At 37.8% G+C, this 23,382-nt stretch overlaps 1 protein-coding gene across 1 annotated transcript; it reads right to left on the bottom strand.

Moving 5' to 3' along the window:
• Nucleotides 1-361: 361 nt before the first annotated feature.
• iqgap3 (IQ motif containing GTPase activating protein 3) lies at nt 362-22,981 on the bottom strand. The gene is made up of 38 exons (XM_051130849.1): nt 22,701-22,981; nt 22,397-22,484; nt 21,532-21,688; nt 20,212-20,289; nt 20,012-20,088; nt 19,851-19,918; nt 19,603-19,716; nt 18,500-18,678; nt 18,337-18,418; nt 17,509-17,672; nt 17,332-17,419; nt 17,055-17,218; nt 16,807-16,967; nt 15,567-15,682; nt 15,322-15,485; nt 14,423-14,513; nt 13,747-13,914; nt 13,277-13,419; nt 13,016-13,186; nt 11,657-11,740; nt 11,509-11,580; nt 11,357-11,426; nt 9,440-9,648; nt 9,206-9,358; nt 8,928-9,091; nt 7,220-7,444; nt 6,960-7,100; nt 5,589-5,673; nt 5,224-5,456; nt 5,016-5,148; nt 4,605-4,707; nt 4,372-4,510; nt 3,113-3,200; nt 2,494-2,706; nt 2,250-2,410; nt 1,731-1,856; nt 1,092-1,200; nt 362-973 (listed from the first exon to the last, which is right to left on the bottom strand). The coding sequence occupies exons 1-38, from the start codon at nt 22,729-22,731 to the stop codon at nt 860-862; spliced, it is 4,926 nt and encodes a 1,641-aa protein (XP_050986806.1). The 5' UTR covers nt 22,732-22,981; the 3' UTR covers nt 362-859.
• Between the last annotated feature and the right edge of the window lie 401 nt (nt 22,982-23,382).

Here is a 23,382-nt window from a genome sequence, read left to right as displayed (position 1 = left end):
CAGTTTAGAGCTGTGAATTTCTGAAACTCCCTTCATACTTATAATGCCATGCGTCAACAAACTGTGCCAAAATAAGTTCCATGCGAAATCCTTTCTATGTGCAGCTGTGTCATCGAATGTCACTCAAACATGAGCGTGGTGCTTCAGCAAACAAACACAGTGACAGCGAGAGACATAAAATATTCATAATCACCTGATTCTGATGCTCCGAGTCTCAGAGCTTCAGCAGATTCCCTGAAAAAGCTTCTCCTGAAAAGATGAGAATGAAAAGACAAACAAGAATCTCACAGGACATCGACACACTGCTGCTCAAATAGAAATATTGAGAAATATTAAATACTACACGATGAGACACAAACACTCTATTCATGCAAAACGTTTTATTGTGAATAAAAACAGCACATTAAAAGAGAGTGACAGCACACTCACAAATGACATAAAAACAGACAAAAAAGATTACAAAGAAGTTTCAGAAGAGAAAAATAGAGACAGAACGATAGAAAATATTTACAGAATTATTTGAGATGCTTTCCACTAAAACAGCGTTAAAAGAACCTGATTGAGCACAGGTGAACGTCACCTGACCACCGCTGCATAATTAGTATTACTAGTACTCTTCTCAGTGTCTTCTGTGATTCATTCCATTAAAGTAAAGCTTTATTTTAAATGCAAAAGATTAATAATTGAATATATATATGTAGTGTATACAGTGTCTTGAATATATCCAGAGTAATTTTGGTTAATAAAATAAATGCAGAATCATAAAATAAATACAGAATGATGTTTATGTGGAGTGTTTTCAAATCAGTGCTGAGAGTTACAGGAAGTTCAACTTCACGGATGACCGCGTAACAACACTTCACTTCTTGAAGAATTTCTTGTTGAGGAGGAAGATGAGCAGATTGACGTTGACTTTTGCTTTATCGAACATCTTCATCACGGCAACTTCCTCATACTGGAGCTGCAGCAGATCCTGCACACAAACACACGGATTGAAGTCAAGATTCCTCATGTTTCAATCATGAAAGAGACATAAACACCATTACAGCACCTGGAGACGCATTACAGCAGGAAAACCTTCAAAAAGTCACCTGATATTTGAGCGGGAATCTCTCCATGTCCACACCCATGAAACGAGCCTTGACCAGGAATGTGCCGTCCTCCTCACCGGGAACAATGTCAAAGATCACATTCTTGAACCTGCAGATAAAAACAACACACTTAAACTGTAACTGACTGCTGTGATGCGCAGCTGAATTTTCAGCATCATTACTCCAGTCTTCAGTGTCCCATGATCCTTCAGAAATCATTCCAATATGCTGATTTGCTGCTCAACAAACATTTCTGATTATTAGCAATGTTGAAAACAATTGTGCTGTACAATATTTTTATGGAAACTGTGAGACATTTTATTTTTTCAAGATTCATAGATGAATATAAAGTACAAAAGAACAGCATTTATTTAAAATGGAAATCTTTTCTAACATTATAAACATCTTTACCATCACTTTTGATCAGTTTAATGCATCCTTGATTAATAAAAGTAATAATTTCTTTCAAAAAGACTCACAAAGAGCAACTTTAAATCACTGAGTGATTCAGTTCATTCAACTCACTGCTCACTGAATCAGTCTGGATGAATCATTAGACTCAGAATCAGTGAGCACTGTATCAGTCAATCAGCATCCAGGACAAGATCTGTGTTATAATGACGTGTGTGTGTGTCGTACTGTGTGACGGGCAGGTCTTCAATCTCCAGCAGAACTCCTTTCTCGTGCAGACGAGCAGCCGTGTACGTGAGAGTCGCCGGCTTCTTCTTCCCTTTACTATCAGCCGCTTTCTTCCCATTGACTTTACTGATGGACACAGAGACAGAAAACATCACAAACACACAACTTCACTCCGTGTGTATGTATATGTGTGTATGTGTACTTGTTTTTGCTACATTGTGGGGACCAAATGTCCCCACAAGGATAGTAAAACCTGAAATTTTTGACATTGTGGGGACCGGCCTGTGGTCCCCACAATGTTAAAAAATTATTAAAAATAGTAAATGATGTTTATCTGAAAGTGTAAGGATGCAAACATGTTTCCTGTGAGGGCTAGGTTTAGGGTTAGGGTTGGGTTAGGGGACAGACAATATCGTTTGGTCAGTATAAAAACTATAGAAGTCTATGGAAAGTCCCCACAATTCACAAAAACAAAAGTGTGTGTGTATGTGTGTGTGTGTGTGTGTGTGTGTGTGGTACCTGTTGGTGAGGTTCTGCAGGCAGGTGTTGATGTACTGGCTGTAATAGTCCACCTGCTCTGAGTGGAAGCAGCTCTTGCTGTGCAGGCCGTTCAGTGTTTCTCTGAGTTTGACCAGCTCCGCCTGACGCCTCTGACGATACACACGCTGATGACGGATGTCCTACACACACACACACACACACAGAGCAGACTGTCAGCACACACACGCCAGACTGTCACCGTCACACACCTGACTCCGGTTACCTTCGCGATGAGCTGCAGTATCTGTGCGTGTGTGTCGGGAGGACTGAGCGTCCCGATGGCCTCCAGTCTCCTCAGGTTCCTCTGGATCTTCCTCTTCTTCTCCTCCAGCGTCAGATTCCCATCTGCGATCAGCGATTGATTCCTCTTCATCTTCTCTGGGGTCCGTGCATCTCTCTGAGCGCGCTGATGCATCATCCAGCCGTGCTGCACCTCCTGAACACACACACACACACACACACACACACACACACACACAAAACACAACTGTTGATGTTCCATGTTTTATAAAGACTTTCCATAGACAGTGATTTTTATATTGTACAAACACCATATTCTCATTAGGCCTTACCCTTTTAATATTTTCCCCAAAAAATAAATAAGTAAATAAAATTGTATATTATAATTAATGATTGACTGATACATTTTTTTTCTCCTTATGGGGACCCGGGAAAAAAAAAAAAAAAAAAGTATTTAGTTATTTTAGTGCTTTCAATTAAAAAAGGCTTATAAAAATAATATAAAAAAGCTAAAAGAATATAAGAAATTATTTTATTAACCATTTTTAAAGATTCATATATAAATGGTGTAGAGGTGTGTGTGTGGGCGGAGTCATCTGTACCTGATCTCTGGAGGCGGAGATTCGCAGCACCTCACTGAGTGTGTCACCGGGCTGCGTTCGGATCACATCGATGATCAGCTGCTTGGTGCTAAAGAACAACCAGACAGAAAATCAACTCAAAATAATCATTATCAATACAGTGTTCATACACATAATGTCTAATGAAATTCCAGAACTTTCAAGGATTTTCAAAGCACTACTTTTTGGATTTTTAAGGACTTCAAAGATCTCACTTATGGTTTGATGTTTTTCACTGTTTAAGAAAAAAAGAACAGAAAAAAAGATTTGTGAAACCAGCCCAAAATCCTGATCTGAAACATGATTCATGAGATGCACTTTAAAGCCCCAAACTGAATCAAATGATTTGTGAACCTGCACAAAATTCCCGATATGAATGATGTGCGAACCATCTGTGAATTCACAGAATCATTTTTCACAGAATTTGCGAAATCCTGTTCTGAATTAAATGATTTGCAATACGCAAAGTTCAGATCCAAATCAAATGATTCGCAAACCTGCTCTGAAATCCCAATCTGAATTAAAATCTCGAACCTGTTTCGAAGTCCCGATCTGAAGCAAATGATTTGTGAATCTGCTCCAAAGTCCCGATCTGAATCAAATGATTCATGAACCTGTTCTGAAGTCCCGATCTGAATCAAATGAGTCGCAATATGCAATCCGACTGGAGCGCTTCAAAACAGTGAATAATTTTGCAAGGCAATGGTTTAACTGATTCAGAGTTTTGAAAAGCTCAGTTTTACCCATCACTATACGAGCTTTTTAAAATCATTACAAGTGATGCCGAAATCGAAAATAAATGTTTCTTTTAATTTGATCTGGTTTTTGCTAGTGAATCGCTTGAACTGAAAGATCAAAGTCACGAGTTTGAATCAAGTGAGTGAGTCATTTACACTGGAACTGCTCTAATTGATTCAGTTTGTCTGTTCCTCCTTTTTCCGCATCTTCAGCCATGTTTTCATGTCACTGTCAGAACTACTACTGGGTCAGCTCGCTAGTTTTATGACATTAACTGAAAAAGGCAAAAAAAAAAAAAAAAAAAAAAAAAAATAATTGAAAAGATGTTTTTTTTAAATTATTTGAAAAGATGTTCAATAATACAGCTCTTCCTAAGGACCTCTTCAGGAATATTGCTATTTTCAAGGGTTTTCCAAACTTTAAATTTCAAAAAGCACCTTGTAAGAACCCTGTCAATCACCATCATCATCACCGCAGAACAGCGGCTGACTGACACAACTCACCTCAGCAGGATCCCCCGTGCGTCAGGCTTATCATCTGAACTCTTGAAGACGTCAAACTTGCTGGTGAGAGTCAGAGAAACCTCCATCTTGGAGAAAGTCTGCTCCGCGTTCGGATCTGAAGGGTTGGGATGCCCTTCTCCTGCACACGCAAACACACGGCTCGGGATTAAATCAAGAACACTGTTTAGGGACTGGGCTTTAAACAGAGGAAATGAATTTGAAGTGTGACGAACCCACGAGATCCTGAACGGACGGCACAGAGCCCAGATCCTTCAGGAGCTGCTGAAGAGGATCCGACGGATCGGGACACAGACTATCCTGATGCTCCAGCAGCAGCTGTTCAGAATGGAAAACAAAAATGCAACATATACATTAATATTTCAGAGATGATTAACTACATACCCCTTGCAGAATTAAACATGGTCATGTGACCACAGCACAACAAACTACTGTTAGAAACTGACCTTAGCATACTGAACACTGGTTCATTTTCTATTAGTTTAAGTAGTAAACAGACACAGTGTATCATGCAGTACACTAGTATCTAAACACAGAGACTTTCTGTTTTCATAAAAATATGTGTATACTGTGATACATGTGATTATAAGAATAACAAGATGTAATTTTCGCAGACAAACACTGACTCTGTGTGTGTTGATGAGTTCACTGATGGAGATGTAGATCACGGGTCTGTTGAGGATCAGCGTCTCAGAGTATTCATCGATATTGAAGCGCTCCTCCGGCTCAGGCACGTCACACACAGCACGCAGGAACTTCCTGTAGCAGGAGAGAATGGAGTGATCAGACAGGAAATGTGTGTTCTGAGCTCTTCCTCTGATATCAGTCTCTTACCTGAAGCGGTTGTGAGTGTGTGAGATGTATTCGTTCAGGGCGCGCAGGTGAGCGGAGTCTCCTTGGAAGTGTTTGAGTGCGGCGCTGTGCTGCAGGATGCGGGCGATGGAGCCCAGTGTTCGCCGCTGACCCGGCAGCAGAGCGGAACCGGCCCCGAACTCCACCACGTCGAAACCGTCCGGAGCCACGATCGCAGGGTTCATGTAGCGATAGTAGATCAGATTACCCACGATCTGATCACACACACAATAAATCAGAGCAGATCTTATAGATACAGATATATCCTACAATAAATTAATAAATAAAAAAATACATACATATACATATATATGTGTATCTGAGTGGATTAGACCTGATAGACGTACCTTGTACAGCTCATCTTCACTGGCCTGAGGAAACTTCTCATGCAGGGCGTCTCTCAGAACTTTAGCGGTGTAACGCAAACCGTACCTGATTGAAACACACACACACACACGTCTGGTTTATTATCTTTGTGGGGACTCTCCATAGGTGCAATGGTTTTTATACTGTCCACACTGTATTTTCTATCCCCTTACCCTAACCCTACCCCTAAACCTAACCCTTACAGAAAACTTTCTGCATTTTTACTTTCTCAAAAAAAATCTCATTCTGTATGATTTAAAGCTTTTGTACCCATGGGGACCGCAGGCCGGTCCCCACAATGTAGCAAAAACAAGTACACACACACACACACACACACACACAGGTACATGACATATCACCACAGCGTGTCAGAGAACATGTTAAAACATTCTTGAGCAGCAAATCAGCATATTAGAATGATTTTTGAAGGATCATGTGACACTGAAGGCTGGAGAAATGATGCTGAAAATTCAGCTTTGGTCACAGAAATGTTAAGATATATATTCACATAGGAAAAAAAAAGTTATTTTAACCCTCTGGTATTGTTCATTTGGGAGTCACACTTGTGATGGTCATGGTCAAAACTGACCGGACACCTGAAATGTCACTTATTTTCAGTAAAATCAATGCAATACATTTTTGTTCCATGATATTTTTTTCTTTTGTATTTTTTCTTTTTATTTTATGGTACTAATTAATATTTATGCAATAATTATGATACGATGATTTTTTCCACTCGAAAATTATTAAAAAAAAAATTCTTTATTTTTTTTTTTTAAAAGTCAGATTAGTGGTGGGAGTAAAAAAAGAAAAACATCTACAATTCCATGGTTTAGCCACTAGATTCCTATACAGCTTTATATAAAATGCTTATAAATTCTTGTTTTTAGACATAACTTATTTTTGTTAAGTTGTGGATTTAGACATGTATTTGACATTCTCAAAGACAAGTTTTTGTAAAGGTTTAGATTATTATTTTTTTTTTAAATCAAACCTGAATATAGAGAAAGACATTTTGTTACAAATAACACCAATAATCAACAAAAAAGTAACAAAAATGAACAAGAATGCTTTATCAGACATGAATCAATCTGATTTTAACCTCTTATTTGAATTGAACAACACAAGTGTGACTTTTTTTTTTTTAACCATTTAGCTTTTTTTTGTGGTCACATAGTGACTGCCATAAAAGTCATTGCGTTTCGTAACATTCTGATGATTTTTAAAATTTCAAAACATTTTAACTAAAAACTCTAATAAACTCTAGCAATATTTCAGCAGAAGAAACTTCTTGAAAAACAATTACTCCAGAGTTTCAACCGTTAGTGTATATGTGCACATGTGTTACATACGGTAGTTTGTGTGTGTTGCTGATGATGGCGTGTAAGACGCGCTCCGTCAGGTTCTTCAGGTTGGTGATGGCGATGCTCAGCCTCTGCTGGACCTCAGAATGACTCAAAGCCTCCTCGACGCTCACCTCATACGGCAAAGAACTGAACACACACAGCAGGATTCATACAGATACTGTAAAATTAACTTCTTCAAGCACTACTTTTTTGATTTTCAAGGACTTCAAATCTCACATAAGTGTATGATTATTTGGCTCACGCACCTCTTCTGTCCCGTCTGGCTCTCGGTCTGGTTGATCCAGCTCTTGTAGATCTCCAAGGGGTCGGTGCGGATGTTGAGGTTTCGGTCCTGCAGCACGTCTCTGATGGCGGGTCCCAGGACGTCCTTCAATGCGTTCTGACCGCGAGCGTGACGGTAGAAACTCACCAGCATCTTGATGACGGTGGGGCTTCCTGTGATCACTTCCTGCGGCCGGTCCACCTTCACTCTGCAGTCATTTACCAACAACATATTTGACTGACCAAACGACTCAATAAATGAATCAGGAGTTTTGAATTGACTTTTCAACTCTAACTTCAATGCAGATCAATTCATGAAGAACCAGCTCAAAGGAATCATTGAAAATATATTTTAAATACATATCTATCAGGCACATGTACAGCTGACGTAAAACTTTGCATACACCTTGCAGAATCTGTAAAATGTTAATTATTGTACCAAAATAAGGGGGATCATACAAAATGCATGTTTTTTTTTTTTTTATTTAGTACTGACCTGAATAAGCCATTTCACATAAAAAACATTTACATATAGTCCACAAGAGAAAATAATAGTTGAATTTATAAAAATCACCCTGTTCAAAAGTTTACGTACACTTGACTCTTAATACGGTGTTGTTCTTGAATGATCCACAGCTGTGTTTTTTGTTTAATGATAGTTGTTCATGAGTCCCTTGTTTGTCCTGAACAGTTAAACTGCTGCTGTTCTTCAGAAAAATCCTTCAGCTCCCACAAATTCTGTGTTTTTTCAGCATTTTTGTGTATTTGAACCTTTTCCAACAATGACTGTATGATTTTGAGATCCATCTTTTCACACTGAGGACAACTGAGGGACTCATATGCAACTATTACAGAAGGTTCAAACACTCACTGATGCTCCAGAAGAAAAACCCATGCATTAAGAGCTGAGGGTGAAAACTTTTGAAATTTGAAGTTTAGGGTGAATTTAACTTATTTTGTCTTCTGGGAAACATGTAAGTATCTTCTGTAGCTTCTGAAGGGCAGTACTAAATGAAAAAATATGATATTTTAGCAAAATAAGAAAAATGTACACATCTTCATTCTGTTCAAAAGTTTTCACTCCCGGCTCTTAATGCATGTTTTTTTTCTTCTGGAGCATCAGTGAGTGTTTGAACCTTCTGTAATAGTTGCATATGAGTCCCTCAGTTGTCCTCGGTGTGAAAAGATGCATCTCAAAATCATACAGTCATTGTTGGAAAGGGTTCAAATCCACAAAAATGCTGAAAAACCACAGAATTTGTGGGACCTGAAGGATTTTTTTGAAGAACAGCAGCAGTTTAACTGTTCAGGACAAACAATGGACTCATGAACAACTATCACTAAACAAAAAAACACAACTGTGGATCATTCAGGAACAACACAGTGTTAAGAATCAAGAATATGTGGGTCACTTTTATAAATTAAAAACTATTATTTTCTCTTGTAGACTATATGTAAACATCTCTTATGTGAAATTTTATCTTTTTCATATCTTATGAAAACTTATTCAGGTCAGCATTAAATAAATAAAATAACATGCATTTTGTATGATCCCTCTTATTTTGGTAAAATAATGAACAATCTGCAGATTCTGCAAGGTTTGTGTAAACTTTTGACCTCAACTGTATATGAATGCATTCTGCTGAGCTGTGATGTAGTACGGCATGAGTGTGTGTGTGTGTGTTTCCGTACTGGATCTCGTGGCGCAGGGCAGCAGTGAAGAGCTGCAGCAGCAGGAAGGCCTCTCTGCAGTCCGAGCCGTAGTTGAAGAGCGTGAAGATCACCGTCTCCATGAACCTGGTGCTTTTATTCTGAGGCATCAGGAAGATCAGCTGAGCCAGATACAGCGGCTGGGTCTAAACACACACATTCTTGTGTTATGATCAGTCAGAAGGAGCATTAATCTCACATGCTGTCTCACGCTAAAGAAAGAACAGAAATGCTGCATTGTATCACGTGAATGTGTGTACCTGCAGCAGGTAGAAGAGGTGCTGATAGGCCTCCAGTTTCTCTCTCTTCTCTTTACTGAGAGCTTTCAGGCCCTTGTGTTTGTCCAGAGCCATCATGTCACTCAGTTGCTCCTTATTCTTCTTAGTGAGCTTCTTACAGTGAGACACCACCTCCTACAGACAGACGGATGGATGGATGGTCAGACAGAGCAGACAAATGCACAGAGCAGTAGATTCACCGCTGGCTTTGCTGACCTGTAGTGTGACTCTGTTGCGGACCAGCAGGCCAATCTTCAGGTCCATGAGGTCCAGGTCGGCTTCCAGCTGTCTGTTGGCCCGGATGGATCTCACCACGTCCTCTCTGAGACGCAGCAGCTCTCCCTCCTGACGGATGTCATTGTCACCAAACTCCAGCAGGTGAGCGAACTTACGCACGACGGACAGCGGCGGAGCACTGGAGTGAACTGAACCACATTAACAAACACAGATCTTTCAGTGGGTGATGAATCAGATGTGCAATATATTCCTGATGAAATGCATCACGAATATTGTGATGATTTTATTTGGCGTCATGATACACAGCAATGTTCAAACGTTTAAGTCAGTAAGACTTTTTTAAAAAGAAACTGCTACTTTTAATTATCAAGCACACATTAAATTGAAGAAAAGTGCCAGTGAAGACATTTATAAAGTTTCGAAATAATTCTATTTCACATAAATGCTGTTCTTTTAAACTTTGTTTATCTGTGAATCCAGAAAAATTAAATGTACCAGAGTTTCCACAAATATATTGTGCAGCACAACTGTTTAACATTGCTAATTATCAGAAGTGTCTGTTGAGCAGCAAATCAGCATATTAGAATGATTTCTGAAGGATCATGTGACTCTAAAGACTGAATGATGCTGAAAATTCAGCTGCACATCACAGCAATCTAGTGTTGTTACAATGCCAAAATGTTGACTTTGATATACCTGACTAAAATACCTCAATATTACTACTGAACAGGAAATGTAATTGAATAATAGATGTTCCAAATGGAGGTTATAGTTATTTTATCTTTAAAAAAAAAAAAAAATCCACCTTTAAAAAATTAAAATTAATTTCAAAAATAAAATTAACAGAGTTCTATGAAATCCACTTTATTTCTTCCAAAATTGCATTTTGTTTTTTCCAAATTTGCATTTAATTGTTCTTGATTCTGTTTTTTTGTTTTCATTTTTCTAGACTATTTTAATGGTTTAATGAAAAATGTGAATAAAAAAGCAACGTTTTATTATTTTTCTCAAATTCAGTTTATTTTTGTCAAATTCTGTGAATCATGTCATTAATTGTCTGGATTCCATTTTAATAGTTTCATTACAATTTAATAAACAAAAGCATGCCTAATTAATTTTTAAAGATTAATTAGATTTTATAAAAAAATATTATTTTTTTTTCTCCAGAAATACTGTGTTGTGAATTTACAGTTTTTTCATAAATAAATATTTCTATTGTTTTAATAATATTTGATTAGTAGTAGTAGCACTGTTATTACATTAAGTAATATTTCTGTCAAGTTAAATTGAACTTAATTATTTTGACTGGTTGCTGTGAAGACCTTTGGGTTTCTGTTTGTGTACAATATGATGATGGTTTTTCTCAAAAATTAACAGTAAAATGCTCATGAACCGACTTTCAGAGCAGTTCTAGAGATTGTTCATGTACTCATATATTGAGGCAGCAGAGGCTGAAAACACTGCGAACATCATGTGCGCTTCAGTATGTGTGTAGTAAACAAAACCGCCCATCTGTGCCATATTTAAATCTGCGAATTGTGTGATGTTCTGCGTTATACAGTACATTCTGTTTTTATGATTGGATCTTGTGACTCCGCGTTTTCCGCTTTGCAATTAAATATGAAAATATGAAAATATGCCTTTTATTAAAATGCATTCTCACAGTATGGGCAGTAGTGAAATGCAGAATCGTATCGCTTTTAAAAGCAGGGTATCGTGATACCTTTTTAGTAAACAGCTGTTTTAAATTGTAATATTATTATACTTTTAACTGTATGTTCAATCAGAAAAATGCAGCGCTGGTGAGCCAGAAGAGACGTCTTTCAGATCCCAAACTATTGAACACCAGTGTATCTCAAACCCTGAGAGACTTTGACTGTGTTTGCAGTGACTGACCCAGTAAGCGATACTCCTCACGGGTCCTGCTGGCTCTGAAGAACGCCTGGATCCGGATTACGGCTCCAACCTGGCAGATAAATCAAACACAGACACATAAACACTCACGCCACACGCAGACACGCTCATGATGATGCGGATGTGATGCTCACGTGTTTCCTGAAGTAAGCGAGGCGGGCGAGGTATCTCCTGCGGGCGAGCCACATCTTCACCATGGCCTGGATCTGAGCGAGAGAATCACACGTCAGTCCAAATACACACACATACGCGTTTCCCGTGTCTGATGGCGTTGTGTGTTACCTTGACTATTGCTCTCCAGTTCTGGTAGAGATACTGCAGTCTGCGGCGATACTCTCTCTGCTGTATGAACCTCCTCCAGTGAGACTGACGACACAAACACAGCTGTAACACTCACGGCACTGTATGGAAACTGTGTCGCTGTTTATATCATCACAAAACGTAACTATAATATCATCCAGCTCTAATCTGATATGTAGATATTATAAACATTAACATTATGATTTTTTGTAAAACTACTTCAGGGCCCTAAGAAATCAGTTTTATTTTCCAAATTTCGTTTTTTTCCATTAAAATGTTTCTGGATTGCATTTTTATTTTTCTGGACTCCTTTTTAATGGCTGAATTAAATTTATTAATGAAAAAGCTTGTCTAAATGAATTAAATTCATGAAACTTTATAAAATTTTACATCAACATTTAAAAAGTTTACCCCTTTGAAATATGTTTTATTTTTATTCTTGTTCTGTTTTATTGTTACTAAATACTGTTTAAGCATTTGTAATTATTTGAATGCATAATTATTAGAATTTTTATTACAATTTAATTTTTACAATAGCCCTATATATATTTTTTTGTTTTGTTTTGTTTTATTTTTCCCCCCCAGAAATTGTGTTGTGCATTTTAATTTTTCTGGTTATCAAATAAAGGCATAAAACAGTAATTTATCTTTTAATCAAATAAAAACAAGCATTGATTTTGGCAAACAATTTTAATACCAATAAATTTACACTTAATACTATAAATTAAAAGAAGAGAGAAATATTGTGTGATTATTCCTTGCATTTTTTTATTAGTAGTAGTAGCAGCACAATACTACATTTCTGACAATTTATTCCAGTTAAACCGAACTTTTAATTTTGACGAGTTGCTGTGAATACTCCAATGAAAGGGTAAAATGTTCATAAAGTGACTCTCAGAGCAGTTCTGGAGATGTTGCTTATGTATTTATGTCTTCATTTAGTGAGGCTGCAGAAGCTGAAATCACCACGAGTGTCACGTGCGCTTCAGTATGTGTAGTAAACGTATCCGCGTGTCCGTGCCATTCATGAACAAAGACACACGGAACATGCAGGATTCATATTTAAATAGTCTTTTTGCGGCTTTATATTTACAGATAATGCCCATATCACAATTTAATTGAAGTGTAATGACCTACTTTTGATTAATTCATTCAAACTTTGACAAATTCCACGACATTCGGCTTTATACGGTAAATTCCATTTTTATGACTGGATTCCGCAATTTCATCTGCGTTTTCCACATTCATAGGGCCCTACTGTTTTGAAACAATGTGAACATGTGAAACAACAACTGCAACTAAACTTTTCGATTTGCATGTTCATGTTCAGGTGAGTCTCACCTGGATGGTGATGACGGCGGGCAGCTGCGTGTTCAGGAAGTGCAAACGCTCGGACAGCTTCTGTCGCAGCAGGAATCCTCGTATGCGCGCCTGCAGCTGCAGCACCAGCGGTTCACTGGCCTTCCACTGCACGTCTCTGCTGTGAGCCGCAGTTACGCTACTGCACACGGCCTGCAGGGGGTGACAGAGAAAACACATACTTACAGTTTGGTCTGTCAGATTGAGCACGTTTTGCTGGTTCAGGTGTTGTGTGTGTCTCACCTGTATCTCCTCACGTGTCAGGAAGGTGCTGTTCTGGACGAAGCTTTGAGGTCTTTCCCAGGTGCCCTCCAGCTTCTGCAGGTGAAAGAAATAAGAGCTGCTGTCCGGCAGTTTCGTCCTCATCCACGGACTTCTGTTATCACCTGCTCAACACACACACAGAAAGCTGAACTTCACTGGGATCATATAGGATGAATCACACATATATTATAATAGTCAAATTAAAATAGTGTTTGTGTGGAGGTCATCATGTCCTCTACATGCAACAAATAACTGCATCAGATGTTCAGCATCAAAGACTAAAATGAATTGCATTAAACTTAAAATCCCTGCCACCAAACTCTACGCTGATGATCATCAGTGATTGCCTGGGACCATAATAACCCTGGGTGTTAAACACTGAATTCAGCAGTTTGTTGGGTCCAGTTGTGAAACAGATCTCTAGTTGCTTGTGTTTATGTTGGACTGACCCTCCAGTGTTTTGGCGCGGAGCAGGGCGGTCAGCTCCGTCTGGTACCCGTCAGCACATTCTGACACCACGCTCCGCAGCGCCACCTCTGGCAGACGCAGCACACGCAACGTCTGAGACGCACGGCCCTCTTTAACAGCCTGATTCACTGCAGCCAGACCCAGACACACTGTACAGAACACACAGGAGTTAGCATTTACTTCCTTTTGAGAACTAAAAGTGATGATAAACTCACAGATCTCACCATACTTTCCCAAGTGATCACATTTAGAATTGCAAACATTTTTTGTATAATTTACACTGTTGCTCAAAAGTTTGGGATCAGTAAGACTTGTAATGTTTTTTCAAATAAGTCTCTTCTGCTCGTCAAGGCTGCATTTATTTGAGCAAAAATACAGACAAAAACAGTAATATTGCAAAATGTTATTACAATACAAACTAATGGTTTTTATTTTAATATACTTTAAAATATTATTTATTTCTGTGATGCAAAGCTGAATTTTCATCAGCTGTTGCTCCTGTCTTATGCTGATTTATTATTAGAATTATCAGTGTTGGAAAGAGTTGTGCTGACAAATTGTTTTTGGAACCTGCCTGCATTGCATTTTTTTAATTTATATTAAACCCTCAGTTGTGTGTGTGTCAAATGTTTTGTGTGTTTGTGTGCGTTCACTCACTCTTCAGTGCTTTCTGAGTGTCCTGGTTGGCCAATCTCACACCTTCCTGAATGTCAGCCAACCAGAGCTCAGCTCCCGGGTCACGGCTCAACTACAAAAAACAACAGACCTCATTCACACATTCAGACAGGAAATGACAGCATTCCAAAATATAAAGCAAGACTGCAACCTTATATCAAGGATTTAGGTACAATCAAATTTCATACATTTACAGGTGCTCCACAGTTTGTTTGTTTTTTTTATTAAAAACAAACTAAAAAAGGATTTAATTTTGTTTGTTTGTGTTTGTGTCTGTGTCTTTTTGTTTTTATATGTTTTTTAAGTTCACTTTTAAGTTTTTCTTTATATTTTATAAAAAATGTTTATATTTTCTTTATTTCAGTTAATGTTTATTATGGTTTGTTTTTTTTATTTAATTTTTTTTTTTTGCCATTTTTAGTAAATTATAATATGTCTACATAGTTTTTTTTATTTCACTTTTAAGTTTTTTATATTTTATTTATGTCAGTTAACTTTTTTTCCAAGTAATGAAAATCAAATTGCTTTTATGGTTTAGTTTTAGTTCACTATAAAAACCCTGATAATAATGAATAATTTTGCAAAGCAATGACTAAATCCAAAATTAATTAGAGATTGTACTGCTAAAATCTAAGATAGTCTAAAGATATGATAACTTGAATAAATTGACATTTGCTCTGATGTGATTTCGTTGTTCAGAAGCACAACTCTTTAAGTAACTTGGATAAATAACTTGCTTATAGAGAACAAAGTCATATAGTGCAGCTTTATAAATCAATGAGTGAAACTCTGTTTAGAACAAGCACTAATCTGTAGAAGGGTCCGGTCTCAATTCTGATGTAAAACAGAAGTAAAACAGCATTGATTAACGAAGGCGTTACCTCAGCCTTGTGTCGTTTGGCACGGATCAGCACGTCATGGTAGCGTCTGGCGTTGAGCGGCAGGACGTCCCGCAGGCCACTGGAGGGCAGCATCAGCGCTGAAAGCGTCTTGTGAGGATCACTGCGGCTCAGAGCCTGATTGATCAGACCGATGGTGAGAATCTCTGTGGAGATCAACAACCGGAACGTCACTAATGCTGCTAACTAATGATTATAACCAGAGCTGCTTTAAAAGATGAACTGACGTTCATGTTCCTCGTGAGCAGACGTGTTGACGGCGTTCAGTCCCGTCTGCAGGTCGTTCCAGGTGAGAAGAGCTTTACCTGCTCTCCTCTTCAGCTCACACAGCTCCTCGAAATACCTACACACAGAAATAAGAATCAGAAAAATCACTTTTTTTGAAATGGAACCATTTATTGAACCTTTACTGAAAAATATTACAAAGCTGAATACATATGTTTTATACCATATTTGATCCATCAAGCTTTTATGGCCCATATGTGACCCAGGACCACAAAACCAGTCATAAGGGTTGATTTTTCCCTGAATAAATAAGCTTTCCATTGATGTATGGTTTGTTATGATAGAACAATATTTGGCCGAGATACAACTATTTGAAAATCTGGAATCTAAGAACACAAAAAAATCTAAATATTGAGAAAATCACCTTTAAATGATGAAGTTTTTGGCATATTACTAATCAAAAATTAAGATATATTTATGGTAGGAAATTTACAAAAATTTTTGGCATAAAAGAAAAATTAATAATTTTGACCCATACAATGTATTGTTGGCTATTGCTACAAATATACCCGTGCTACGTAAGACCAGTTTTGTGGTCCAGGGTTACATATATTCTGATATAGTGAGAATATATAGAGCTCGATTTTATTCAGAGACTCAAACTAAGCAAAAACATGAATCTGCAGCAGATGCTGATGTTTATATGATGAAATTCTGATGCTTGTAATGTAAATCAATGAGATCTTAATAACAGTAGATCAGATACTGACTTAAAATGATGTAAATATCAGTGTTCACTCTATATCTACAATAATATGTCTTCGTAAGATGAGACTGAAATGATCCAAACATATAATGATGACTGAGAGATGAACAAATAAGTGTTCCTCAAAAGATGTGAGATGTTTTGGAGACTTGTGAAGATCATTCCTCCACTGAGGAACAGTGAAAATAAAGCTCCTGGAAACAAACGCTCCTCAAAAGATCCTGATGATCAGATATGAGACTCAAGAATCAAGAAAAGCCAAGATGCTTCAATCCAGTAAGTGTTCATTTGCAAAAATGACTACAGTTACTCTGATGTTTACTTGATAAAAACACCAGCTGAAGGTGGATATTTGTACAATTAAACTAAATGGCGTTTGACTTGATAAAAAAAACCCTCTAAACTCTAAACTATCGATCAGGTGACAAAAAAGGCATTGTGTGTGAATCAGGATTTTGATGAGTAAAGGGTCAGACCTCTGAATCAGACTGTCATCGATGTCGGCGAGTCCAGCTGCAGGACTGACTAGTGTAGCGCTGAACGCGCCGAAGTCTTTAACCTCCACAGCCTGATTAACCAGAGCCACCGCCGACAACATCTCCACCGCAACAAACAGCTCCTCCTGCTGCAGCTCACCCTACACACACATACACGCACACACACTTAAACTCCAACATCAGATGATTTACAAGTTGGTGAGTGCTTATGTGAGAGTGTGTGTTACCTGTGGGCACTGGCGCTGCAGTGGTGCCAGCTCTCTCTGATAGAGCTCTGCAGCAAACGGATAGACATCTGGCAGATGAGCATCTGGATTCATTAGCGCCCGAACCGTCTGACGAGCCTCTCCGCGCCGCACGGCCTCGTTTATTTTACACACCGCCTGCTGCACTGCACACACACACATCTCACATTTAACACCACAGATTGGCCTTTTCCACAGCTCATTCACTAACGAACAGGCCTGCACTGGTGCAAGATAGCGTTTCAGAGGTGTCACTGACTGGTTCGGTCTCTCTGCGCCTCCTCGTTGGCCACGCTGACGCCCTCCTGCAGCTCATCTCTCTCCAGAGGATCCACACAGCCCAGATCCTGACAAACACACTTCAGTCAGCGGTGGACGAGTGTGTGAGGTATGAGTGTACTTGTGTGAGTGTGTGAGGTGATCGTAAGCATCTCACCAGGGCCTTCTGCTCTCGGTCAGCGGTCAGCTGCTCCAGGTACCAGCCGGCGTGATCTCGGACCAGTCCTGTGAGCGCCAGGCTGGAGTTCTGCAGGGCGGAGAGCAGCGCCAGAGAATCAGCGCAGTCCAACGCCTCGTCCACACGCTCCACCGCCGCCCGCACTACAAAACACAGCAGAGAGCACAATTATACTTAGCTTCATGAAAATGAAGTCTTCTTTTAGGTATATTAAGATTTTTTGCATTATGTTTACATTGGGACTTATATGAATATCACAATGCAATTTGTCATAATTAAACATAATTTTCGTTACTGTAAAGAGAAGAGATTGTATGTTATATTATTATTAATAGCTTTTAATTATTATAACAATAACATAAAAATGACAAATAATAATTGAAATATTCAACAGTTGTTGTATAATTAATGCTATTATTATTAATAGTTTTGGTTTATTATTATTACTATAATAACAATAATAAGATAAAGAACAACAATAATTATAGTGATTAATTTTTAGTTCTGTTATTACTTATTATTAAAAATAAGAAAATATAGAAAAATAATAATTGAAATAGTAATAAAATAATAATAGTTGTTTAGTTGTTATAAAAAAAAACACTAATAGTAAAAATAATCACAATGCATTAAAAAAATATTAATAGTTAAAATAAATAAATAATAAGAATAAATAAAAATAAGAATAACCATTATGACTCCTGGTTTTATTTATTTATTTTTTATTTTTTTGCACATTTTGTATTTCCTTTATTTCTGATTTTGTGTTGAAAATTGACCCAGATGTGTTTTGTGTCACGGACTCACTGTTGACTCTGTTAATGGAGTCTTGTATTTCTCTCTGCGTCAGATATTCCTCATAAATGTCTTTCTCTGCTGATCCGTTTCCCTGAAACACACAGAATCATTCACATCCACTCCACAGCAGTGCTGTTTGTATTTTATTAGTCTGCGCTGGTGTCGCTCTTACGTGTGTCCGTGCCCGTGCTGCTTTTTGGAGGCGCGCCTGCCGCAGCATCTCCTGATAGACGGGCATGAGCGCGTCCTGCAGGCCGGTCAGCATGGCGTTGGGGTTCCTCAGGGCCTGAGCCGTGACGTCCACACAGCCGCGATCCACCGCTTCGTTGATGGCGATCACGGCCGCGTGCACTGCAGACGGAGGAGAAACACTGATCAACATCTCACACCATAGCAAGTGTGTTTTCTGTGTCACTAACTCAATCTTTATATGTAATGCTTAGGGTTTGTTCAAGCTGGGAATTGAAGATGACATCAAATACATTAGTTCTGATCATCCTGCACGAACTGATGTTTTCCCTCAGTATTTCTGTCCTGTTTTCCAAAACAAACCTCTAAAAATTCTTTTTACCTGAGATACACAGTGAAAACAAATTCTGAAATGAATACCTGTCAATGAGGTCAGAAAAAGACATTTTTTTCTTATTTTTCTGACTTTACTGGCAGATTTTTCTTTCTTGTTTTAAGCATATATTCACATCTTTTTAATCAGTTTCTCAAGACTTACGCCATTTTGCATTTCAATGCATCTTGATTTAAGAAAAGTTTAGATATTTGTAAAACAAGAAAGGATCTTTGAAAAAATTAAAATGTATCATCTGGATCTGGGTTATTATAGTTAACTAAAATTAAGAATCTAAAACCATAAAATCGTTACTTGAAATATATAATTAACACTAACTGAAATAAACCAAAAAAAATATTTCAGCAATATCTCATTTTAATTTCATTTAATCTAATGTACTAAAACAACGGAAATTAAAATAAAAATGAATAAAAACTATATACAAAAAAAGAAAAATTATAAAGTTTAATTTTTTTTTTAATAAATAATAATAAAAACATTAATAAATACAACTAATAAAATATTAATAAAAATTACAATAGTATCTCAGTGATATTAAACTAACACTGATCTGGATGCATAACTTTTGGATTTTCTTTTATTTATCTATTTATTTTAATTGTGCAGAGCTTTCAGTATTGAAAGGTGCTTTACATTATGAAAATCCTGAGGAAGAGCATGACTTTTCGCAGTGCAGGCATGTGATTTACCTGCGGCCTCGTCCACAGACAGTTCGTTGGCCAGGATTCCTCCAATCTTACTGAACGCTGGCATCTGAATGCCATATTTATCCAGCTCCAGTTTCATGTTATTGATCTCCTCCTCTGCAGAACATTTCAAACACTTTATGAAACCAATAGCCGTGCTTCTGAATGCAGATCGGTCAATACAGCAGTTTAAAAACACGCAATGTGGAAACATCTCTGATGTGAACTGCTGTAAAAGTACAGCGTTCTACCTGTGAATTTGACCTTCCCGTAGAGGTCGTGGATCTGAGGGGCGAGTCCCAGACGAAACAGGTACAAACTATCACAAGAAATCAGAGACCAGGCCATCATTAAAAACCTCAAACTGCAATATAACACACAAAATTTGATTATAATCATCTCTGATCCAGACCTCAGCGCGTGAATGCAGTAGACGGCTCTGGGCATGTTCTTCTTGTCATACACATCTGTCGTCTCTGGATGAAAGATCTGCAGAAAACATCAGGAATCATCTTCAGTAATGTGGAATATTCCTTACAGTTCCTGTTCATGCTGTAAAGCAACTGCAGTGGCTTCACAGGTTAAAACGGCGGACAGAAGAATCTGAATTACCGTCGGCAGGCCGACCTCCGTCATGGCGCTCCTCCAGTGGTTGATGTTGTCCGTGTGACGGAACTGAAGCCCTGTGGCCTGAACAGGTGACATCAGATCATGCTTAACATCAACAACAACAATTCAAGATCTCACTGTAGACACAACAGCACAGTCAATCACAGTCCTGTCATTTCTGCCCATGCAAAGACAATCATTTACACCCTCATGTCGTTCCAAACCTGTGTGACTTTTTTTTTCTGTGGAGCATAAAAGACGATGAATGAAAGAAGAATGTTTTCCGTTTCAGTTCCCGCTGACTTTCATTGTAAACTGCAAAAAATTAATATCGTCCCTGTTTTTGTCTTATTTTCCAGGGCAAATATCTAAACATCCTTAAATCAAGATACAAAATGTAAGAGATTAAGTCTTGTATTCTGAAAAATGTGTCAAAATTAAGTGAGTGTATGCATAAAATAAAAACAAATATCTGGTGATGGAGTCGGAAAAATCCACTTAATCCAAAGGAAAACTACGTTTATTTTTCAAACCCCAACAGATGTTTGTTTTCGTTTTAAGCTCAACAAAAAAAAAAAACTTAATATGAGACTTAATATGAATATGTTGTTTTGCATTTCCAATAAATGCGTCGATTTAAGAATGTTTAGACATAATTACTGAAAAACAAGACAAAAATACTGAGGATGAACATCAGTTTTTGCCGTGTATGGACCAAAAAAATACAATGAAACTCCAATATTTGGTTACTAACATTCTTCAGAATATCTTCTTTTGTGTTCATGCAGATTTAGAATGACATGAGAATGACGAAATGATGACAAAATTATTATTTTTAAATGAGCTATCGATTTAAGGTGTATGGAACCAAGTACACTCCTTTAAACACTGTATATTCTTTTAAATACTTTGTATTTTTGTCCTGTTTTCCAGTACAAAATATCTAAACATTTTTAAAAGAAGATACATTTACTTAAGAAGCAAAATGAGAAAAGACAAAGTCTTGTTTACTAAAAATTATATTAACATTAAGCAATTTGATGCTTCAAACAAATATAATGAAATCAATTTGTTTTCACTTTGAATTAAATTTTTCTGGCAGATATTTTTTCTTATCTCAAGCACAAAAACACTTAATTCTAGTACATTTTCAGTAACAAAACCTAATATGTTCTTTTGTTTGTATCTTGGTTTAAAATATTTAGATATACATACTGGAAAACAAGACAAAAACACAGAAGATTTTTTTTTTCCCCAGCGTAATCCTTATGACCCACTGACGCCAACGGCGCATGTACACGGTCGCAGTCATGAATCGCTGACCTTGTATCGGCCCTGGTCCAGGTCATAAATCTTCTTCAGCGGAACCACATGAGGAGCAAAGCAGTGTCCGAGTTTAGCCAAATAAACGCCGTTCCTCAGCGCCTCCTCCAGCTCAGTTGGAGAAGGTAACTCCTCCTTTAGACACGCCTCCATCCACCTGACAGACAGCAGGACCAACACACGTTACAGATGTTTCAACAGCTTCAGTCTAACACTGTTAACTCACTGACAGAATGATGATCAAAGTAGCTGATTGTTATATTGTAACGTTTCAAACCTTTCTTCACCCAATACATATTCATTTGTAACTTTTAGTTTGTACAGTCTTCAGCGTGGATGTCATTTGAAGGAAATCACTGAACCCAATATTGAATAACATACTTGTCAATTAAATACTGTAAATAAGTTTTGGTTTCTTTATCTGATTAAACTTATATAAGTATACAGTTCACTTGGTGGTCATCTGAGGCACTTTTATTATCTTTCATAGAGTGTTGATTATCAAAATCATTGACTGTTTCAAAACTAACTGTTAGAAGACTTTATGGATAAAAACACACCACAAATACAGTGATGGTGTGTATGCGTGTGTACCTGGTATTTATCACCAAATGTCCCCACAACGATAGTAATACTAGTATAGTTTGACCTTTTGGGGACATTTTTTTAGGTCCCCATGAGAAAACAGGCTTATAAATCATGCAGAATGAGTTTCTTTGAGAAAGTAAAAGTGTGCACAGTCTCCTGTGAGGACTAGGTTTAGGTGTAGGGCTATAGAAAATATGGTTTGTACAGTATAAAAACCATTACGCCTATGGAATGTCCCCATAAAACATGGAAACATTGGTCTGCGTGTGTTTTGCACCTCTTGGCCTCCTCCAGACGGCACAGGTATTGATAAGCCACATTCTGAATCCTCTGTTCATCCATTTCCTCTGCGGTCAGACGCTCATCTGAATTCAGCATCAACGGTGAACAAAAACACATTTAACCTCAATACAAAACCTCAGTCACATTCGACAAAAAACTAAACCTCTGCCACATTCAACACAAAACCTCAATCACATTTAGCCTAAAACCTCAGTCATGCTTAACATTAAATCTCAATCACATTTCACACGTCAGTCACACACACAGACTTCAGGTTAAAGTTTTTTTTCAGTACTTACAGCCAGACCGGACCTGAACACCGTCCCCCATCTCTGTGCCGTCAATATCTGATCAATAATCTGAGAGATCGATATAAACACACGCGCTGATCTGACCCTCTGACAAGCGACGCGATTTATTTACTGCTTATCAAACCGTTCCTGTCTGAAGCCGTTCACTAGTGTTCACTAAATATCTAATACATCTATATCGATAACTAAAATTAAACTCTAATTCAGCTCTGATTAATAATTTAATGATAACTGACGCCTGAAAACGCGAATCCTCCAGTCTGTCAGTTGTTTACGGTTTGAATATCCCGCCCGCTCCTCATTGGCTGCGGCGCGACTCCACCCTCCTGACGACGGCAAGAAGAGCCGCTGCGCATTATGGGTACTGTAGTTTAAGCGAGTTGTCAAAAAATAAACCAGTCATCGTGTTTAATCGTGTAAACCACATTATATGAAATTTGAAAAACTATTTCTGATCTTTTTAGATTTTCTAAAATGTTCTGAAGATTTAAATAAATAACAAAATAAATATGTTCTGTCTTAATTTATAATTTCTAGGTAGCCTAAATGTTCTATTTATAAATGTAGGTGCTCACAGAAGAGAAGTTACAGTCTTGGAAACGTCACTGATGGCGTTTCCATGGAGACGGATGTAAACGGTGTGATCACCACCTGCTCAGGTGTGCGGAGA

The sequence above is a fragment of the Labeo rohita genome, chromosome 16 (assembly GCF_022985175.1).
Source record: "Labeo rohita strain BAU-BD-2019 chromosome 16, IGBB_LRoh.1.0, whole genome shotgun sequence".
NCBI classification, from domain to species: Eukaryota; Metazoa; Chordata; class Actinopteri; order Cypriniformes; family Cyprinidae; genus Labeo; species Labeo rohita.
The sequence above is the reverse complement of the archived record's forward strand: the minus strand, read 5'-3'. Positions and strand labels throughout refer to the sequence as shown.

Excerpts from the sequence above, each read along its gene's own strand:
- iqgap3 (XM_051130849.1), bottom strand. The coding sequence starts at position 22,731 with ATGGGGGACGGTGTTCAGGTCCGGTCTGGCT. Across the intron at positions 19,919-20,011 it reads TACTGCATTCACGCGCTGAG|TTTGTACCTGTTTCGTCTGG; the intron begins GTCTGGATCAGA and ends TTCTTGTGATAG. Across the intron at positions 19,717-19,850 it reads CGGGAAGGTCAAATTCACAG|AGGAGGAGATCAATAACATG; the intron begins GTAGAACGCTGT and ends AATGTTCTGCAG.